At 36.2% G+C, this 24111-nt stretch overlaps 1 protein-coding gene across 1 annotated transcript in view; it reads right to left on the reverse strand.

Moving 5' to 3' along the window:
• The window catches only part of ADAMTS20 (ADAM metallopeptidase with thrombospondin type 1 motif 20), a 209463-nt gene that overhangs the window by 147905 nt on the left and 37447 nt on the right, over positions 1-24111 (reverse strand). The window contains exon 4 of the mRNA XM_022572419.3: positions 7051-7310. Within this exon, the coding sequence (XP_022428127.2) occupies positions 7051-7310 (260 nt within the window). The remainder of the gene's footprint in view (positions 1-7050; positions 7311-24111) is intronic.

Here is a 24111-nt window from a genome sequence, read left to right on the forward strand (position 1 = left end):
CTTAATTTACTAAGGTTTTATTTGTGATCCAAGATGTGATCCTGGAGAATGTTCCATGTGCACTTGAAAAAAAAGTGTTATCTGCTGTTTTTGGATGGAATGTCCTATAAATATCAGTCACATCTAGCTGATCTATTGTGTCATTTAAAGCTTGTGTTTCCTTATTAATTCTCTGTTTGGATGATCTGTCCATTGGTGTAAGTGAGGTGTTAAAGTTCCCCACTATTATTGTGTTACTGTTGATTTCCTCTTTTATAGCTGTTAGCAGTTGCCTTGTGTATTGAAGTGCTCCTATGTTGGGTGCATATATATCTATAATTGTTATATCTTCTTCTTGGATTGATCCCTTGATCATTATGTAGTGTCCTTCCTTGTCTCTTGTAACATTCTTTATTTTAAACTCGATTTTATCTGATATGAGTATTGCTACTCCAGCTTTCTTTTGATTTCCATTTGCATGGAATGTGTTTTTCCATCCCCTCACTTTTAGTCTGTATGCGTCCCTAGGTCTAAAGTGGGTCTCTTGTAGACAGCATATATATGGGTCTTGTTTTTGTATCCATTCAGCGAGACTGTGTCTTTTGGTTGGAGCATTTAATCCATTCACGTTTAAGGTAATTATCGACATGTATGTTCCTATGACCATTTTCTTAATTGTTATGGGTTTGTTTTTGCAGGTCCTTTTCTTCTCTTGTGTTTCCCACTTAGAGAAGTTCCTTTAGCATTTGTTGTAGAGCTGGTTTGGTGGTGCTGAATTCTCTTAGGTTTTGCTTGTCTGTAAAGCTTTTTATTTCTCTGTCAAATCTGAATGAGGTCCTTGCCGGGTAGAGTAACCTTGGTTGTAGGTTCTTCCCTTTCATCATTTTAAATATATCATGCCACTCCCTTCTGGCTTGTAGAGTTTCTGCTGAGAAATCAGCTGTTAATTTTATAGGGGTTCCCTTGTATGTTATTTGTCATTTTCCCCTTGTTGTTTTGAATAATTTTTCTTTGTCTTTAATTTTTGTCAATTTGATTACTATGTGTCTCCATGTGTTTCTCCTTGGGTTTATCCTGCCTGGGACTCTGCACTTCCTGGACTTTGGTGGCTATTTCCTTTCCCATGTTAGGGAAGTTTTCGACTATAATCTCTTCAAATATTTGCTCGGGTCCTTTCTCTCTCTCTTCTCCTTCTGGGACCCCTATAATGCGAATGTTGTTGCGTTTAATGTTGTCCCAAAGGTCTCTTAGGCTGTCTTCATTTCTTTTCATTCTTTTTTCCTTATTCTGTTCCATGGCAGTGAATTCCACCATTTTGCCTTTCAGGTCATTTCTCCATTCTTCTGCCTCAGTTATTCTGCTATTGATTCTCTCTAGTGAAGTTTTCATTTCAGTTATTGTATTGTTCACCTCTGTTTGTTTGTTCTTTAATTCTTCTAGGTGTTTGTTCTTTAATTCTTCTAGGTTTTTGTTAAACATTTCTTGCATCTTCTCAATCTTTGCCTCCATTCTTTTTCCGAGGTCCTGGGTCATCTTCACTATCATTATTCTGAATTCTTTTTCTGCAAGGTTGCCTATCTCCACTTCATTTAGTTGTTCTTCTGGGGTTTTATCTTTTTCCTTTGTCTGGTACATAGTCCTCTGCCTTTTCATGTTGTCTATCTATTTGTGAATGTGTTTTTTGTTCCCGAGGCTGCAGGATTGTAGTTCTTCTTGCTTCTGCTGTCTGCCCTCTGGTGGATGAGGCTATCTAAGAGACTTGTGCAAGTTTCCTGATGGGAGGGACTGGCGGTGGGTGGAGCTGGCTGTTTCCCTGGTGGGCAGAGCTCAGTAAAAGTTTAATCTGCTTCTCTGCTGATGGGTGGGGCTGGGTTCCCTCCCTGTTGGTTTGGCCTGAGGAAACCCAACACTGGAGCCTACCGGGGGGGTGGGGCTAATGGTGGACTCTGGGAGGGTTCATGCCAAGGAGTACTTCCCAGAACTTCTGCTGCCAGTGTCCTTGTTCTCACGGTGAGCCACAGCCACCCCCACACCTCTGCAGGAGACCCTCCAACAAGAGCAGGTAGGTCTTGTTCAGTCTCCTATAGGGTCACTGCTCCTTCCCCTGGGTCCCGATGCTCACACTGCTTTGTGTGTGCCCCCCAGTCCTGTCAAAGTCCTGCAATCAAATCCTGCTAGCCTTCAAAGTCTGATTCTCTAGGAATTCTTCTCCCATTTCTGGACCCCCAGGTTGGGAAGCCTGACATGGGGCTCAGAGCCTTCACTCCAGTTGGTGGACTTCTGTGGTATTAAGTGTTCTCCAGTTTGTCAGTCACCCACCCAGCAGTTTTATTTTGATTGCGCCCCTCTTACCAGCTCATTGTGGCTTCTCCTTTGTCTTTGGATGTGGGGTATCTCTTTTGGTGAGTTCTAGTGTCTTCCTGTCGATGATTGTTCAGCAGTTAGTTGTGATTCTGGTGCTCCCGCAAGAGGGAGTGAGTGCATGTCCTTCTACTCTTCCATCTTGAACCAATCCCCCTATCTTTTATTCTTTAAGTATTTGTTTCCCTGGCATATAGAATTCATATTGCTTTATAGTAGGTCTCATAAAATAGTAAACATTAATTCATAGATAATTAGCAAAAGGAAAAGAAATGGTATGAATTGTTTAAATAGTTTAAGAAAATCTTAGGCAAAATAAAGTTCATGCAAAGCATGAAACAAATTATGTCGCTAGTAACTGACCAACTATTTTGAAATAATTTCCAAATAGTGCTTCAGCAAATGTTCATACATGGCATGTTTAGAGACCACCTTCTTTATTATTTTAGCCATTTTTAAAATTAAGATAATTGACATATATCATTGTATTAGTTTTAGATGTACAATGATTTGATATATGTACATATTGCAAAATAACCACTACAATAAGTTTGGTTAACATCTATCACCATGCATAGTTGCAATTTTTTTTGTTATGATAACTTTTCAGGTCTACTCCCTTAGCAACTTTCAAATATACAATACAGCATTGTTAACTGTAGTCACCATGCTGTACATTACATCCCCAAGAGTAATTTATCTTATAACTGTATATTTGTACCCTCTGACCACCTTCACCTTCAAAGTCATCTGTAAAGAACTGATTTTAACAAAGTGAACACATTTTGCTTACAGAGACCATTACTCTTATCAGAAAGATGTTTTCGTTTTTAAGTTAGAAAATGACATTCTGCATATGCACAAAGTAAATATGTGCAAAGAATTAAGAACAGGTAGAGCACTGAGTTGAAGGGAAAGGTAACATAAATCGTTGAACATAAAGTACGAAAGTAAATCATTAGTTTTTATTTTAGTGTGTTCGAAAATTTTCCCTATCCTAAATAACATCAGTAAAAGCAACTCAAAGAATTGAAAGTAATGATATTAAGTCAGTGTAATGTAGGTTAGGCTTTCTGGTTGATAAATGTCTCTAATAGCAACTGTGTTTTAATAAACAGGGCTAATTCCTGAGAATCAAATGATGCTCTTGAAATTTACATTATTAAATCTGTGGCAAGGTGAATAGCATCAAGTCAAACCTTGTAAACCCAAAGGAATGTGGAGTTTTCTGACACAGTAAGTATTTCCAAGATTAATTAAACAGTAAGTCATTGCATATCAAAATAAATCTGTTGAAAAAATAATAATGCATGTAAAATTACATTTTAACCTGATCATGTCACCCAAATTCTCTAAGGATAAATTTTTTGGAATAGCAAATAATTGAACATCTTTGCTCATTTAACACACACTTTTTTCATTAGATATACTATACACCACATATGTGCTCTTCCCAGCTAATTTTAATGTTATTTCCAGAAACTCTTTGAATAGAGATCACTAAGCTATTTTTGCAACATGAGTAAAGCACTCTAAAAGGTGAATTAAATCACACACATTATTTGTATATCACTGCACTCAGATATTTTTAAACTCTTGAAAGCAAAGGAAAAGTTTGAGAAGAGAGCATAATTGTTTACTTTGTACAGGATAGGTAAGTGTAAATAATCCTCTTTCTAAATTATGTATATAATCGATCTGCTCAATGGTGAAAGCATTCAGCAGCTTCCCCCACTATATCTGGAGCTCAACACAGAAACTCTTTCATCACTTTGAACTTTTCTTTAAATGGCTCTCAATCATATCCCAAGTCCAAATCACATATTCATGTCTTTTTCCTAAATTACTATGACCAAAAAACATTACCAACATCTCGAGTGTGTGCTTGAAATGCAGTTAATGCCTTTTTTAAAATTAGGACAAAGGGCTTCCCTGGTGGCACAGTAGTTGAGAGTCCGCCTGCCAATGCAGGGGACACGGGTTTGTGCTGCAGTCCGGGAAGATCCCACATGCCGCGGAGCAGCTGGGCCAGTGAGCCATGGCCGCTGAGCCTGCGCGTTCAGAGCCTGTGCTCCGCAACGGGAGAGGCCACAACAGTGAGAGGCCCGCGTACCGCAAAAAAAAAAAAAAAAAAAAATTAGGACAAAATATGCAAAACTTGAATGCCTTCTTCTTCAACTGGAAACATCTGGGGACATTTATGTGGAGATAGTATTCCTCTTACTTCTTTAGAGCAATTTTGGAAATGGACTTCACAAGTGGAGATAAAACAAATTGGATTAGATTTGACTATCTCTATGTAGTGTGACCAACTGTCCCAGTTTGCTCAGGACTAAGGGATTTCCAGAGACATGAAACTTTTAATACTAAAACTAAGAAAGTCCCAGGCAAAACAAGAGTCTGTCAACTCTTTCTCCAAATTTCCATTCACCTTTAACATGGTTTACATCTACAAATATAGCTATGACCTCTTTTTTTCACTAATAAAATAACAATAACTGTCCAGAACCTGACAGAAAGTCTGCTGACTTTCCTGCATCCTTATCTAAACATTCAACAAAAGAGAAAAAGAATAAAGAGAGCAAAAACCCCAGGTAATTTGAAGTCATCTGAAATTTGGCCTCTGAGGAGGAAAGAAAGTATGTATAAAACCAAGACTACCTCAAAAGAGAGATTTACCCTCCTGAAATTTTCCTCCTGCCTCATCTATATTTGGAATGTTCCCCTATTCCTCAACCTGTGGCAGTATCTCCCTGTGAACGAAAGCTTAACACAAACCAAATGACTACATCTACAAACATCTCATCTAAACTGAAATTGGCTCTCCTAGTAGGACTAAAAATCTAGGAAATGGTATGTGCATGCACTGGTCTTCTGTTTCAAGCAATCTCAGAAGCAGATTTACTTTCCATGAAGTCAGAATGTCGGCTTTATCCTTGATGAACTCTGGCTTTAAAACTCCCATGGACACAAGGTACATCACAATATCTTCTAAACAGTGATTACATTGATTTTTATGTAAAATACAGATGACAAAACTTTTCAGAGGATGGCATCATCACCAAAACTGTAGTTGAGAGCTATTTGAAAATTACTCTTGTGTTCCTTGACTTCTTCTAGTCATTACTTCCAAAGCACTGATATGGGAGTTGTCATTTAACATGCTACAAAACCTGTTGCATTTATAAAATCTAATATTTTCCTTCAGTATCTCTATCCCCTCCCCAGTTTTCTTAATGAGTATCTCCTTTAACCATTTAAAATTGCCAAGCTTATCCCACACTGTTCCATATAATTGATATAATTTCCTACATATCAATCAACATCCTCCATGTCAATGTTCTCATTAGAATCCCTTCACAATGAGCATGCCACACCCATATCTAGATAATTACACATCTAGATAACTACTCCAGATTCGGAAGTTAAAAAGTCATCAGAATAAATCTGTATGTATAGCTCTGTTGTCATTTTAAAAATTCAACTCAAGTAAACAAAAGACATCTACACTGTACAAATTTAGGAAAATCATTTTGGATCATCTCTGGTTTTTGTCTGTTACAATGTCAATTATTTCGAAAAAAGTATCACTTTAATCACTTATTTACTCATTCTTTAACTAACTAATGAGTGCCCATTTCATACCAGATACTGTGTTTAGGCAGCAGAGATCATGTATTCTTAGCACTTATAAGAATTTAAGATAAAATGTTATACGTAAGGAAAATAACAAAGTCTTAGGATCTTTAAGTCACAATGAACTTAACTGGCGAGTTCTTGTTAAAGGAAATTTATAATAGACTATATATGTGTCCTGGTCAAGTTTTATCCACCAAGTAGGCCTGAATTCCCTACCTGTGAATAGAGATACTTCTAGCCATGAGATATGTTCTAATATCCTGGATGTGTATAAATAGGGGACCACATAATTCATCAACTAAACCAAGATACTCCTGAGAATGAAAGAGGTACTTTTAGTAGTTACTTCAGAACAGCAGGACTTAATCCAGCAATGTCCCAGACAGTAGGTATATGTGTGTATATATGTATATGGGTGCCTATATACGTGCATGTATATAGGACGTAGAGCGCTACCACTAACACAGAACCGGTGTTCTTTACTGGCACTAGAATTCTGTTCTAACGATGCTGGCGCCACCATTGCTCAAAGAGATATTAACATCAGCTCAAAAGCTCTTATAACTACTGTGATCTTACACCCCAAATTTGCTAAAGCAGCTCTATTAGTAATAGGTTATCCTTTTATTGCATAATACTTTTATAACTTAAAATACCATGTGTCCCAATTTGATTTGGTGAATGCAGTAGTAGTAAAATTAGTATCCCCTCTTTCTGTGCAGAAATAAGATAAGGTTTAAAAATTCAGATTCAAACGGCAAAAGATCAGTTCTACTAAGATCTTCCCTGTCACTAGAGGGCAGAAGCCATTCACGTGATGAAGTAAAGATTCAAGCAATTTCTGTAAGTGGCTTGTTTCAAAGATTTTAGATTTTTTAGAAAACTGTCCAAGTAACAGAATGGGATACTTGCTATATACATCTATTTAAACTAAATTTCAATGAAATATTTTTGGCTTAAATATAGACAATTTGCTTACATCTAAAGTTTGGGAAAACATTTTAATTAAATGTGAAAAAATATCATGTTAAACATTTTAGGAAATACAAAGGACCCGTTAAGTTTACTTACAATTGACATTAGAGTTAGTACGTAGTGCTGCAAATTCTGTCCATGATGATGAACCATTTTAGCATCAGCTGTAACCATAACTTCCACGTATCTTGGATACGATAAAAAACGTTTTTTCCTGGAATGTAATTGACTTCTTTCATCTTTCAATGATATATTTTTTGAAGAGTCTCCTAAAACTATTTCCTCCTTTATATTAAGATCTTCATTCATGTCACTGTAGTTATGAAAGGGTAAAGTGGTTTTCTTTATTTGACTTTCTGGTGGGGGAAGAACACAACAATGTGGAGTCATTAAGTTGGAGGTGACTCAAAACACTGCACAGAATAGAATAACCAAAAATATTGAATACTTACACACCTGCTTCCAATATGAAATAAAAGGACAAAAAGAAATTATTTTAAAGTGTTATACCATATTATCATAAGCATTACTACTCATAGTAATATAATGTTCACATTTTCATAGATTGCATTAACAAAACTGTATGTAAGTCTTATTTTAACAGCTATGACTATTCAAAACATATATTAACCACTGGGCAGAAAATAAAAACAAATCAAGGAGAACTTATGTTTTTTTCAGTAGGTAAATTAGGTCCTCAAGCCACTGATTGCATCTAATCTCATTACAGAGAAGTATATTGTAGGATGAAACTTCACAAAATACAGAAAAGAAGCATATTTTTTGTTATACAGCATGTGAAGAGCACCAACAGAAAATGAACCCATATAACAACAGACGGCTTTTCAAACCCAGAAAGTCAAAGGTTGATATAAATTGTATAATACTTGATTATATGAAATACGTGATTATTTTTATTACATTTCTTTATATATAAATACAGTGTTAAAACTGCTGAAACCTTAGGGATTATTATGACAACTACTTGAAGTCCTATGCATTTATAAAAGTCACTTCTAAATTCTTATTTGTGCTAATGGAAAAAAATTCATAGGCAGCATGAGTGTTTGTCCTCTTTCCTTCTCTTTAAATTTATTCCTCTGCTCTCTTTCTTATTTTTCTCTTATAATTGTTTAGTGAAACTATTTAGAACAGAAAAGTGGACCAAAGACATCAGGTAAGAAGAAATAAAAGGTCCTGAATAGCTCATAAGGCAAATCATCAATACCACAACAATCAAGATTTAGTTGTACTATAAGGATTAGACAAAATATAAAACTATATTACAGAAATAATTCATTTCACTTAAAATTAGCAGTAATCCTATGGTTGTAAAAAAAGAAACAAAAGTCCTTGAACAATGTTTCCACAGATGAACTACTTTTTCTAATTCTTAAAACCATCCTGCCTTTTAATGCTACTATGCTCTTAAGTTTTAAAATTCATCTCAGTGGGAGATTGTGGGAATCTGGCAAACTGAATATACATTCCTAAAACTTTGTCCTGCCATATTTTTCCTAGGGTGATTCAACCACCAAAATATCCATGACTAATTATTAGACCCTGGAGAAGATCCCAGATATATCTGATGAATACAAATCTCAGATTTATCAGAAAGAAGCTAAATATTCATGTTTTGATTTATTTTTTTCACCCACTTCATTCATTCAAAATAAATTTTCATTGAGTACCTACTCTATGTCAGCAAACATTTAGAAACTGAGGAGCAAACAGCATCTAATAAGGCTTACACTCTCGTGGGAAGAGGAAAAAATAAATGAACACATATTGAAGCACTTAAAGTTACCTTAAATTTGTTCTTAAATAACAATTCAACCAAAAGACAAAAAAAGTGACTCAACCTTACCAAAATGGCTAAAACTTAAAAGACTGATAATACCAAGTGTTGGTACAGACACTTTGGAAAACTATCTGGCAATTTCTAAGTTAAGTTACACATGTACCCCACGGCCCTGCAATTACACTCCTAGATACATACCTAAGAGAGGGAAAATATATATCCACAAAACACTTGTATAAGAATGTCCATAGCATGACCAATGGAACAAAATAAAGAACCAAGAAATAAACCCTCACATATATGGTCAAATGACCTTTGACAAGGGTGCCAAGGATACTCCATGGAGAAAGAACAGGCTCCTCAACGAATGGTGTTGAGAAAACTAGATATCTCCATGTAGAATAATGAAACTGGACCTTATCTTACAACATATATAAAAATTAACTCAAGGGCTTCCCTGGTGGTGCAGTGGTTGAGAGGCCGCCTGCCGATGCAGGGGACATGGGTTCATGCCCCGGTCCAGGAAGATCCCACATGCTGCGGAGTGGCTGGGCCTGTGAGCCATGGCCGCTGAGCCTGCACGTCCAGAGCCTGTACTCCGCAACGGGAGAGGCCACAACAGTGAGAGGCCCGCATATCGCAAAAAAAAAAAAAAAAAAATTAACTCAAAATGGATTAAGATCTAAAAGAAAGACCTAAAACTTTGAAACTCCTAAAAGAAAACAGAGGAAAAGCTTCATGACAGTTGGTTTGGCAATGATGATTTGGATGTGACACCAAAGCACAGGCAATAAATGCAAAAAATAGACAAATATGACTACAAACTTAAAAATGTATGTGCATTAAAGAGCACAATCCATAGAGTGAAAATGCAACCTATTGAATGGGAGAAGATATTTGCAAATCATATCTGATAAGGAGTTAAGCAGGTAATATACAGAATATATATATATATATATATATATATAAACTCTTACAACTCAATAAAAATAACCTGATTTCTTAAATGGTAAAAGGACTTGAATAGACATTTTACCAAAGAGAATATAAAAATGGACAACAAGCACATAAAAAAAGATGCTCAACATCACTTATCATTAGAGAAATGCAAATCAAAACTACAAACAGATATCATTTTACACCCATTAGGATGGCAACTGTTTAAAAAAAAATACAGAAAATAAGTGTCAATGAGGATATGGAGAAATTGGAACCTTTGTGAACTGTTGGTAAGATTATAAAATGGTGCAACCGCTATGGGTAACAGTATAAAAGTACTTAAAAAATTTACATATAGAACTACCATATGATCCAGCAATTCTACATCTCAGTATATATCCAAACAAATTAAAAACAGGGTCTTGAAGTAATAGTTGCACATCCATGTTCATTGCAGCATTATTCACAACAGCCAAAGGGTGGAAGCAACCCAAATATCTATTGATAGATAAATGTATAAATGAAATGTGGTATATGTATAAAATGGATTATTCAGTCTTAAAAAAGGAAATTATTTCATGCTCTGACATGGATGAACCTTGAGGACAGTATGCTAACTAAAAATAAGCCAGCCACAAAAATACAAATCCTGTATGATTCCACTTACAAGGTATCTAAAATAGTCAAAATCATAGAAACAAAGTTGAATGGTTAGCTACCAGGGCCTGTCAATATCTCACTACCTGAGATAGCTCCCAAAGTCTGTCCAGCCTGGGTGCTAAGAAATCAAACATCTCACTGGCTAATAGTAAGTTAAACAACACATTTGATGAAGCACTATGTCTTGAAGGAGTCAGACTGACAGTAAGTTAGAATAGGTGGTTCTTTGCAGGCTGAAATAATGAAGAAACAAATAGAATTCCAAACTGGAATGAAAACACTGGATATAGTAATATAGCACAGAAAAAAAAAAGTCTCTAGAACAAAAGAATATATAAATTTTAAATTCAATTCTGGAGTAATTAATCAATTGAAAAAGGAAAAAATAGCAAATATCAGGATCCTGTAAACATTAAGAAGACATTATAAACAGCTTGATGCAAAAAAATTCAGAAATGTTTTCTAGAACATTTCTGAAAAAAATACAATATCAAAACTGACCCATAAAGAATTAGAAAGCCTAATAGCCACATAACTTTAAAAAAATTGAACTCTAATCAAAATCCAGTCTCAAAGGGCTTCACCAGTAAATATGATTAAACATTTAAAGAAGAAATAGCTCTACTTTCTCAAATACTTTTCTAAGAATTAAAAAAAAAAGAGGGAGAAAGATCCCAAACATGTTTTATGAGGATTTTAAATGACGATATATCAGAATATCTTCAAGATCTGGTTTTTATTTTTAAAACAGGACTCTTTAGGACACAAAAAATACTAACCATAAAGACTCTTCATTTGAGTAAGTTAAGACTTTGAATTTGTGTTTACCACTATGGGAGTAGGAGAAGGTATCTGCAATAAATATAAATAAAGGGCTTGAGGAGTCAAGATGGCAGTGTGGAAAGACGCAGAGTTCACATCTCCCCACAATTAGGGTGCCTGCCGGATGCTGGTAGGAGACCCCGACGCCCAAAGAGACAGGAAGAACCCCCAAGCAAACTGGTAGGACGTGGGGGCACTGAGCAGGGAGAAGTGGAGGCCAGACAGAACTGGTGCCCCTGAGGGATGACTGAGGCGGGGGGGTTCCCATGCCTGGAGGGACCCTCAGGGGCTCGGACTGGGGGGAAGAGACCCAGCATCTCCCTTGCCCAATCAGCTGGGGAAGTCTGCCCGGCTCTCGGGCCCGGTGCTACGCCCTCAGAGGTCCCCTCCGGCCTGGGTTGGTCTTGGGGGCATAGAAGGGAGGACAGGAGAGAACAGGAGAGGCAGGCAGGAGGGGCCCTCCAGGACCAGAGGAGCAGGAAAGGAGTGGAGCGTGTTTGCCCCACCGAATTGAGCATGGGGAGCCTGTTGAGTTCCCAGGCCAGTCCCCCACCCTCCAAAGCCCCCTCCAGGCCACGTGGGTCCTGAGAGCATAGGAGGGCAGCCAGGGAGATCAGGAGAGGCAGATGGGAGGGATCCTCCAGGACAGGAGGAGCAGGAGAGGAGCTGAGGGCATTTTCCCCACCCACTTGAGCCCAGGAAGCCTACTGGCCTCCCTGGTGGGGTACCCCACCCTCTGAGACCAGGGGTGGGGGGCACACCTGGGCCTCTTCTGTTCCGTTGAGCCTAAGCCCCAACCCCCACACCCCAACCCACCCCGCCAATTCCAGCCCTGTGGGTACTAAGCATATGCCCAAACCTCACCCCTGCTTAGGCCCTGCCCACCACAGCCAAGGCCTTTACGACTTTTTCATTTTCCTCCTCTTCCTTTTTACTATTGCGGTTCTGTTTTACCTTCCAGTTGTTGTTTCATCTATATTTTTATTTTTATATTTTTTCTAACATAGCTGGATAATTTTGCACCCCCGCATGGCTTGTGGGATCTTGATTCACGAGCTGGGGGTCGGGCAGAAGCTCCTGTGGTGGGAGCTCCAAGTCCAAACCACTGGACTACCAGAGAACCTCAGATCCCAGGGAATATTCATTGGAGTGAGGTTTCCCAGAGGTCCTTATCACAGCACCAAGGCCCAGCTCTACTCAACAGCCTACACACTCCAGGGTTCAAAGCCTTAGGCCAAACAACCATTAACACAATCCCACTCATAAAAAAGAGGAAAAAATAAAATTAGATAGCAAAAAATATGTCACAGATGAAGGAGCAAGGTAAAAACCTGCAAGACAAAATAAATGAAAAAGAAATAGGCGATCTGCTGAAAAAGAATTCAGAGTAATGATAGTAAAGATGATCCAGAATCTCGGAAAAAGAATGGAGGCACAGATTGAGAAAATACAATAAATGTTTAACAAAGATCTAGAAGAACTAAAGAACAAGCAAACAGAGATGGACAACACAATAACTGAAATGAAAAATACACTAGAAGGAATCAATAACAGAATAACTGAGGCAGAAGAACGAATAAGTGAGCGGGAAGACAAAATGGTGGAAATATCTGGCGAGGAGCAGAACAAAGAAAAAAAAGAGAAAGAATTGAAGACAATCTAAGAGACCTCTGGGACATACTAAATGCACCAACATTCGAATTATGGGGTCCCAGAAGAAGAAGAGAAGAAAGGGTCTGAGAAAATATTTGAAGAGATTATAGTAGAAAACTTCTCTAACATGGGAAAGGAAATAGTCACCCAAGTGCAGGAAACACAGAGAGTTCCATACAGGATAAACCCTAGGAGAAACACACCAAAGCACATATTAATCAAACTAACAAAAATTAAACTGAAAGAAAAAATATTAAAAGCAGCAAGGGAAAAACAAAAAATAACATACAAAAGAATCCCCATAAGGTATCAGCTGATTTTTCAGCAGAAACTCTGCAGGCCAGAAGGGAATGGCAGGATATACTTAAAGTGATGAAAGGGAAAAAACCTACAACCAAGATTACTCTACCCATCAAGGATCTCACTCAGATTTGATGGAGAAATCAAAAGATTTTCAGACAAGCAAGAGTTAAGAGAATTCAGGACCATCAAACCAGCTTTACAACAAATGCAAAAGAAACTTCTCTAGGCGGGAAACACAAGAGAAGAAAAAGACTCACAAAAACAAACCCAAAACAATCAAGAAAATGGAAATAGGAACATACATATTGATAATAACATTGAACGTAAACGGATTAAATGCCCCAACCAAAAGACACAGACTGGCTGAATAGATACAAAAACAAGACCCACCTATATGCTGTCTACAAGAGACCCACTTCAAAGTGAAAGGATGGAAAAAGATATTCCATGCAAATGGAAATCAAAAGAAAGCTGCAGAAGCAATACTCATATCAGATAAAATAGACTTTACAATAAAGACTGTTACAAGAGATAAGAAAGGAAACTAATAATGATCAAGGGATCAATCCAAGAAGAAGATATAACAGTTATAAGTGTTTATGCACCCAACATAGGAGCACCTCAATACATAAGGCAAATGCTAACAACTATGAAAGGAGAAATCGACAGTAACACAATAGTAGGGGACTTTAACACCCCACTTTCACCAATGGGCAGATCATCCAAACAGAAAATTGATAAGGAAACACAAGCTTTAAGTGACACATTAGACCAGATGGACTTAATTGATATTTATAGGACATCCCATCCAAAAACAACAGAATACACTTTCTTCTCAAGTGCTCATGGAACATTCTCCAGGATAGATCATATCTTAGGCCACAAATCAAGCCCTGGAAAATTTAAGAAAATTAAAATCATATCAAGCATCTTTTCTGACCACACGCTATGAGATTGGAAATTAATTAGAGGAAACACACTGTAAAAACCACAAATACATAGAGGCTAAACAGTGCACTACTAAATAACCAAGAGGTCACTGAAGAAATCAAAGAAGAAATTTAAAAAATACATAGAAACAAATGAAACAAAACCACAACGACCCAAAACCTATGGGACACAGCAAAAGCAGTTCTAAGAGGGAAGCTTATAGCAATTCAATCTCACAACAAAAAACAAGAAGAATCTCAAATAAACAATCTAACCTTACACTTAAAGCAACTAGAGAAAGAAGAACAAACAAAACACAAAGTCAGTAGAAGGAAATAAATCATAAAGATCAGAGCAGAAATAAATGAAATAGAAATGAAGAAAACAATAGCAAAGATCAATAAAACTAAAAGCTGGTCCTTTGAGAAGATAAAAAAAATTGATAAACCATTAGCCAGACTCATCAAGAAAAAAAGGGAGAGCAAATCAATAAAATTAGAAATGAAAAAGGAGAAATCACAACTGACACCGCAGAAATACAAAGGATTATAAGAGACTACTACAAACAACTATATGCCAATAAAATGGACAACCACGAAGAAACGGACAAATTCTTGGAAAGGTACAATTTTCCAAGAATGAACCAGGAAGATTAGAAAATATAAACAGACCTATCAAAAGTAATGAAATTGAAACTGTAATTAAAAATATTCCAACAAACAAAAGCTCAGGACCAGATGGCTTCACAGGTGAATTCTATCAAGTATTTAGATAAGAGCTAACACTGATCTCTCTCAAACTCTTCCAAAAATTGCAGAGGGATGAACACTCCCAAATTCATTCTACAAAGCCACCATCACCCTGATACCAAAACCAGAAAAAGATATCACAAAAAAAGAAAATTGTAGACCAATATCACTGATGAATATAGATGCAAAAATCCTGAACAAAATACTAGCAAACAGAATCCAACAACATATTAAAAGGATCACACACCATGGTCAAGTGGGGTTTATCCCAGGAATGCAAGGATTCTTCAATATATGCAAATCAATCAATGTGATACACCATATCAACAAATCAAGGGAAAAAAATATGATCATCTCAATAGATGCAGACAAAGCTTTTGACAAAATTCAACACCCATTTATGATAAAAACTCTCTAGAAAATGGGCACAGAAGGAACCTACCTCAACATAATAAAGGCCATATATGACAAACCCACAGCAAACATCATACTCAATGGTGAAAAACTGAAAGCATTTCCACTAAGATCAGGAAGAAGACAAGGAGGTCCACTCTCCCCACTCTTATTCAACATAGTTTTGGAAGTCCTAGCCATGGCAATCAGAGAAGAAAAAGAAATAAAAGGAATACAAATTGGAAAAGAAGAAGTAAAACTGTCACTGTTCGCAGATGACATGATACTATACATGGATAATCCTAAAAATGCCACCAGAAAAATACTAGAACTAATCAATGAATTTGATAAGGTTTCAGGATACAAAATTAATGCACAGAAATCTCTGGCATTCCTATACACGAATGATGAAAAAATCAGAAAAAGAAATTAAAGAAACAATCTCATTTAACACTGCAACAAAAAGAATAAAATACCTAGGAATAAACCTACCTAAGGAAGCAAAAGACTTGTACCCAGAAAACTCTAAAACACTGATAAAAGAAATCACCAGATGATATAAACAGATGGAAAAATATACCATGTTCTTGGATTGGAAGAATCAACATTGTGAAAATGCCGATATTACCCAAAGCAATCTACAGATTCAATGCAATCCATATCAAACTACCAATGGCATTTTTCACAGGACTAGAACAAAAAATTTTACAATTCGTATGGAAACAAAAAAGACCCCGAATAGCCAAAGCAATTTTGATAAAGAAAAATGGAGCTGGAGGAATCAAGCCCCCCAACCTCAAACTATACTACAAAGCTACAGTAATCAAGACAATATGGTACTGGCACAAAAACAGAAATACAGATCAATCATACAGGATAGAAAGCCCAGAGATAAACCCACGCATATATGGTCACCTAATATATGACAAAGGAGGCAAGAACAAAGGAGAAGAGACAGACTCTTCAATAATTGGTGCTGGGAAAACTGGACAGCTACATGTAAAAGAATGAAATTAGAACACTACCTAACACCATACACAAAAATAAACTCCAAATGGATTACAGACCTAAATGTAAGACCAGACACTATAAACCTCAGAGAAAAACATAGGAAAAACACTCTTTGACATAAACCACAGCAAGATCTCTTTTGACCCACCTTCTAGAGTAATGGAAATAAAAACAAAAATAAACAAATGGGATGTAATTAAGCTTAAAAGCTTTTGCACAGCAAAGGAAACCATAAACAAGATTAAAAGACAACCCTTAGAATGGGAGAAAATATTTGCAAATGAAACAACGTACAAAGGATTAATCTCCAAAACATACAAACAGCTCATTGAAACAATGGACAAAGGATTAATCTCTAAAATATACAAATAGCTCATGGAGCTCAATATCAAAAAAACAAACAATTCAATTAAAAAATGGGTGGAAGATCTAAATAGACATTTCACCAAAGAAGACATACAGATGGCCAAGAGGCACATGAAAAGATGCTCAACATCACTATCAGAGAAATGTAAATCAAAACTACAATGAGGTATCACCTCACACCGGTCAGAATGGCCATTATCAAAAAATCTAGAAAAAAATAAATGCTGGAAAAGGTATGGTGAAAAAAGGAACCCTCCTGCACTGTTAGTAGGAATGTAAATTGATACAACCACTATGGAGAACAGTATGGAGGTTCCTTAAAAAATTAAAAATAGAACTACCATATGACCCAGCAATCCCACTACTGGGCATATACCCTGAGAAAACCATAATTCAAAACGAGACATGTACCACAATGTTCACTATAGCACTATTTACAATAGCCAGGACATGGAAGCAACCTAAATGTCCATCTACAGATGAATGGATAAAGAATATGTGGCACATACATACAATGGAATATTACTCAGCCATAAAAAGAAACAAAATTGAGTTATTTGTAGTGTGGTGGATGTACTTAGATTCTGTCATACAGAGTGAAGTAAGTCAGAAAGAGAAAAACGAATACCATAGGCTAATACATATATATGGAATCTAAAAAAAAATGGTTCTGAAGAACCTAGGGGCAGGACAGAAATAAAGACATAGACATAGAGAATGGACTGAGGACACAGGGGAAGAGGGGGAAGCTGGGGCAAAATGAGAGTAGCATCGACATATATACACTACTGAATGTAAAATAGTTAGCTAGTGGAAAGCAGCAGCATAGCACAGGGAAATCAGCTTGGTGCTTTGCGATGACCTAGAGGGGTGGGACAGGGAGGGTGGGAGGGACGCTCAAGAGGGAGGAGATATGGGGCTATATGTATACATATAGCTGATTCACTTTGTTGTACAACAGAAACTAACACAGTATTGCTAAGCAATTATACTCTAATAAAGATCTATTTAAAAAATAAATAAATAAAGGGCTTATATGCAGATTATATAATTAACCACTGCAAATAAGAAATAAGACAAAAATAGGAGAGTTGAATATCTCACAAAAGACAAAAGTCAAAGGCAATAAATATATGAAAAAAGTGCCAAAAATTTCTCGATAATCAGGGAAATGCACATTAAAACACAATGAAACTTGACTATTTACCCTCCCAAATGGCTAAAATGAAAACTATTGAAAATAACAAGGCATGGTAATATAATGTTATTACCATGAACCTCTCGTATACTGCTGGAGATGGTGAAAAGTGGCATATTCACTTTGGAAAATTTCAGTGGGGCAAGAAGGGACTGGGATAGGTCACATAGCTTCATGCAAAAAAGGATATAATTATTATTTACTTTTAATATCAGCAAGTATCAGGTGTGTGTATATACAATTGTTAAAATAATCAGATCACCAGAGGAAAAAGATACTCAGTAGAACTTCTAATTTCAAAAGTGTGGGGGATGACTTAAGAAAAGAAAACTCAGCAAAAGTAAGGAAATGGAGAAAAAAGAAATCAGAATATCATTAATATGAAATACAAATAACACAATATATTGGTTATTATAAGCAGAGTACAGAAGAGCCTTGAACAACATGGGTATGAGCTGTGTGGGTCCACTTATACGTGGATGTTTTTCAATAAATAGGTACTATAGTACTATGACCTGCAGTTGGTTGAATCCACGGGTCCAGAACCACAGATATGAAGAGCCAACTATAAAGATATATGCGGATTTTCCACTGAGCGGGGGTCAGCACCCCAAACCCCCGCCTTGTTCAAGGATCAGCTGTACATTTCTGACAAATTTATTTGTATTAACTAATTTAATAGTGGCATACAAAATAAGTACTATTGTTAATCCCATTTTATAAATGAGGAATCTACAATATAAACAGATTACAGAACTCACATAAACAGTTAATCACTGATAAAGCTGAAAATGAAAACAGATAAAACTAACTAAATGGTTCATATCATAATAAAGGTAGTTTAAATTTGCCTATCAAAAAGCAAAAGCTTTATAGAATTGGGTTAGTAAAATCCAGCCCTATGTAACTAATAAGTAGCACATCTAAGATTTAAATCCTGGGGATCTGGCTCCAGAGTCAGCAGTTTTAACCCCTAAAACATACTGCTTGACAATGAAGGTTAAAGGAAAAAAGAAAGAAAACCATAATTTAATGACAAATACAGTGTTATCAGTACAGATCTCAAGAGTTTAATCTCTATAGCAAATGAAATAATGATAAGAATATTCTAGAGGACTCTGTCAAAATCATTGAATAATTTAGAAGAAATCTAATTTCATAGTTCAACACACAACAGTATAAATCTATTTTGTCACTATAAGTGACAAAAGTGGAAAAAATTAAATACAACTTATTTTTATATAGCTTAAAAGCTAAAAGGTATATACCTTAAGAAATATCTATGGATGTAATAACACTACATTAAAAGCAAAGCAATGACAAACATGACATTCAGAATGATGCCTCAAGTGAGGGGAGGTAGGTGGATGAATGAGAGGGTGGGTGACAGAGGAACTGTGTGGCCATGTATAAGTTGTTGTCCAAATCCTATATTTCGTATTGGTTCATATCTTCATGACTTGCATTATATTATTAACAAGTCCTTAACAAACAGTAATTTACAAAACTAACTGCCGTTAAAATAATAGGACAGCTCTCATCACTATCATACAGTATTGTTTTGGTAATGCTAAAGCAGTAAGACAATAAAATGAAATATACAGAATGAATATTAGGGAGAAAGTTTTCTTCACTATTGTTTTGATTTGATTTTGCAAATATAATTTTGCAAAGACAAATGGCTTTGGTAACTAAAAAAACCAAGAGACGCAATTTAAAACCTTTAAAACCAAGAATCCTCAGCACAGGAATAATTCAACAACAGAATGTTATGCGGCTGTGAAAAAAAAAAGAATGAGGTCTATGTGTTTTTATAAGGAAGGATGTTCATGATGCATTTTTAAGTGAAATGTGTAAGTGGCAGAACAATATGAATAGTATGTTCTCATTTTTGTGAAAACAAACTTTCACAAAATATTGATATATACTCATAAAATTTTATAAAATGAGCCAAAAAGATATAGAAATATATACCTCAAACTTTTAGCACTGGTCATATGGATAGGTGTGACTGAACAACTATTAAATTCTTTCATTAAATCTCAGTGCCCTTTAAATCATTACAATGAATTTGTTTACTGTTTATTTTAATTACAATATTATTTTTTAAAACAGTATCTATAACTATTTTATAGGATAAATGTTTTATCTCATTATCTTTTTTCTGATATTTATACTTAAGAAGTATAACAAATAATGATAATGTAACCTTTCCAAATACCCTAAATAAATGGGCATTATTCAAAGCTCATTTGCCAATTCAATTACATCATTTCTATGCAATGCTTGTCTTTCTATGTTCCATTGACTCAAATGTTTAAACAACGTCTTGTCCTTTATTAATAACAAGTGTATTGTGACCCAAAACTAATTTAGACCAAACCACCACATCTCAAACATCATGCAACAATGATAATCTACTTACTAGAACATAAAATACTTAAAATTACATCAGTGAATATAACCCTTAAAACAGCATAGTGTATTCTAGAATGCAAGGAGATTAAGTTATAATCTATAAGAGCATAAACTACTAAAAAATTTCTCAAATAATGAAATTAGAAGCCCATAATTTGACTTGAATGTCTTACTGGTACCTCATACTCAAAATATATAAAAATGAGGGAATTTTCTTTTCCCATTCCCAGTTTCCCCATTTGTATTAATGTGAGCAATAACTTCCAAATACTATACTGACACTAAACCGTACACCACCATTGCGTTCTTCCTATCCTTCCTTTACCCTTTGCATCTGGTCACCAAGTTTTGCCACTTCTCCTTCAAAATGCTCCCTGTATTGCTCCTGTTGGCAACAATATTGTTGCCTCTAACTTCATTCAGGTCTTTCTCACTTTAGAGCAACACTGCTGGAATCATAAATGCAAAATAAGAATCAAAGAGTCTCCAAACGGTCCCACCATCTTCAATCTCTTCTCCCTCCCATTCATCCTTCATTGGTATCCAAAAAGATTAATTTTTAGAAACATCTCTTTTATCTCACCCTTATTCAAGAAATTACAATGGATCCTCATTGCCCATAAGATGAAGTCCAAGCCCCTCCCCATCAGCCTACCACTAAACACAGTCATCCCCACTACCATCAAGCTATACCCTCCCTAAAGCCTGGGAACACTACTGGGTAATGTGTTCTGCCCTTTGTATGTGCTCAACAAATGTTCATGGAAAGAAGGGAAAAGGATTAAGAGAAAGAAAATGAGGATGATAGAAAGTTGGAGGTGAGATGGAGAAAAGGAAGACAGAAGGAGAGAGACAGAAGAAAGGAATACACTGAGGAACAAGACAAAAGAGTTATCAGACCAGAACATCAGAGAAGGGGTAATACTAATCATGAAGTGCAGCAGCAATTCAAAGACAAGAGAGATTGCCTTTGACTCTCCTAATATCAAGTACAACATTTACTCCAGTCTCTGGGCTGAGGCTGGAACTGATACTCATGCTCTGTATTTGACCAGATGAGTAAACAAATTTTATACTTCTCCAATAGCACCTAACCATCCATTTAAAAAATGATGGCATGAAATCAAATGAAGCTTATTCTAGACCATCAACATGTCAAACTACCTGTTAAATACCCAGTAGCACTCCCAGCTCAGAGAACTGGGTGTGCCTTGAAATAAAGGATGATCATAGCAGGTATACTGTGAAATCTAAATTATATTTTCTCATGGTTTAAACTGTTTTCTGGATCTATTAAATGTCCTATGTTGCAACCCTATTGAGTTTTCTTATTAATACTACTGGCAGCAATAATGGCAAACATAATACTCAGTGACTGCTTACAATGTACCAGGTACTTGTACATTTCACATAAATTATCTCTTATTATTAACAATAACTTTATAAGGTAGGTATTGTGATTATCTTCACTTTATATATGAAGAAAGTGAGGAACAGTCAAGTAAACTGCCCATGCTAACATAGCTTATAAATATAATTACAGAACATATTTTTTAATAGTAATATTCCATAACATAAAAACTTATACAAATCTATAGCTCTCTGATTTGTCAGTATTAGAAATCTCAACCACTATTATAGAATTATGGCACTTAGATTATGAAATATTTTATAGTGCTTTATTTAAAAGCAGTTCACAAGTTAATAATTAGAACTCCACCTACTAGTAATAAATATGCAGAAGATTATGGACTTGCCTGTGGCCACCTGAAACCTGAAATATAAAAGAATCATTACGTCATTAGTCCTCACTGCATCCCTGAATCAGCTACTATTACAGTACACTTTTTAAAACAGAGATGTGACACAGGTTACATAAAATTTCAACAGCCACCAACTAAATAAGTGGCATAACAAAGAGATGAATTCATATTTCCTCAATATCAATTATTACATCTGAATTCCACATCACATGACTCTTCTAAAAGTCATATGTGGGTAATATATGCAGAATGTTAAGAATTTAGTAACCAAGGTCATAATGGAAAATCCTGCCTCCTACAAAATTAAAAGAGGAACTATCTAGTCATAATGAAAATATGGGGTCTAGTCTTCTTTGTATTACAGAATCATAGAGTTGAGCCAAGATTTGGATATAAAGGGATTTAGCTCGAACTTGCATAGACTTGAGACAGACCTGGTACTGTCATTTTACTCTACTGGCCCTCAGAGAGAAGAAAAGAGGGCACTGGAAACCCCCAAATTACTCACATTAATCCTATATCCAGCAAGAAATTCTAGTTCCTTCTGCTATGTGTGCTGACAGAGCAAAGGGCACACTGGTCAAATATTACAGAGTAAATACCCTTTCTTCTTCCATATTCTCAAGAAGTCAACCCTAGGGGCTTACTCTAAAGGTATAGAAGACAATTTCCCTAACAAGCTGATCAAGGATTCTTGCATAGATCAAGAGCTGAGGGACTTCCCTGGTCGTCCAGTGGCTAAGACTCGACGCTCCCAATGCAGGGGGCTCAGGCTCAATCCCTGGTCAGGGAATTAGATCCCACATGCTGCAACTAAGAGTTCGCATGCCACAGCTAAAGATCCTGCACATGCTGCAACTAAAGATCCCATATGCTGCAACTAAAGATCCCGCATGCTGCAACTAAGACCTGGTGCAGTCAAATAAATTAATTAAAAAAAAAAAAAAAAAAGAGTTGAGGGCTTCCCTGGTGGCACAGTGGTTGAGAGTCTGCCTGCTGATGCAGGGGACACGGGTTCGTGCCCTGGTCCGGGAAGATCCCACATGCTGCGGAGCGGCTAGGCCCGTGAGCCATGGCCGCTGAGCCTGCGCGTCCGGAGCCTGTGCTCCACAAAGGGAGAGGCCACAACAGTGAGAGGCCCACATACCACAAAAAATAAAAAAAAAATTAAAAAAGAGTTGAAAACAGGCACATATTCATTCATAAATTCAAAACCTTTAAGGTTTTTTTTAATGGAAAGGAATACACACCAGTTGTCTCTTTTCAGCTTTTGGCATCCCAACCTCTACACTTGATGGTTATAAAAGAGGAACACTTGTATTGCCCTTTGCATTTTGTGCCTTTTCGCATCTTCAAATCCTATCCCTTATCAGAAATTCTAAGCAAAGTGAGACTAAGACAAACTAACCAACCAACACAAATATCAGAAGAGTTTAGGTGTACAATTACATATATAACAATCTGATATTCCAAACTCCTACCCCATTACTGCTTGAAAAGGTGTTTGAAAATCTTATCAATGAGTTAAATTTATACCCTAGGAACTGAACATGTAAATGAAATGCATCATTTCATTCTTTAAAGAAAAATTAGTTTTTCAGAATTCATGCTGAACACTACATATCACATTGATATGTAGTGAGTTTATTTTGCACGGGTGCATGGCTGCTAAAATTAGAATATAGCATAACACTATTAAAATGGACACCAGTACGGAATTCTACCTTATCAATCTTATCTTCTTGTTTTCAGATGAGCCTTCGTGGCAAGCCACTCCTAAACCATATCCACTTACTATTATTTAACAGTAGGTAACATAACTCCCTCTGTTTTTCAAACTTTGCATGAGTTGCTCCTAGAGCTCAGTTTTCCCATATTATCTGACAATCTGATTCATGTGGAATCATTCCAGAACTTCCTTGAGGTAATTTTAAGTACTAACTAAGCCTTCTAAAACACCTCCCAAAGTGCAAACTTAGTTCAAAGTAGGCACTTATATAAGCATTACGCCCTATTTGCTCTATCAATTCAAGTATTGATATAATACTATTTTCTACACTATTACTAAGTAACTCATTAAAATCCTAGATGAGCACTTCCTTTTGTGTTATTAACTATAATTTATGTCTTGGATATTTTTGGAAAATAAAG

The sequence above is a fragment of the Delphinapterus leucas genome, chromosome 11 (genome assembly GCF_059928025.1).
Source record: "Delphinapterus leucas isolate spDelLeu-1000000601 "Yukka" chromosome 11, BTC_Dleu_Yukka2, whole genome shotgun sequence".
NCBI classification, from domain to species: domain Eukaryota; kingdom Metazoa; phylum Chordata; class Mammalia; order Artiodactyla; family Monodontidae; genus Delphinapterus; species Delphinapterus leucas.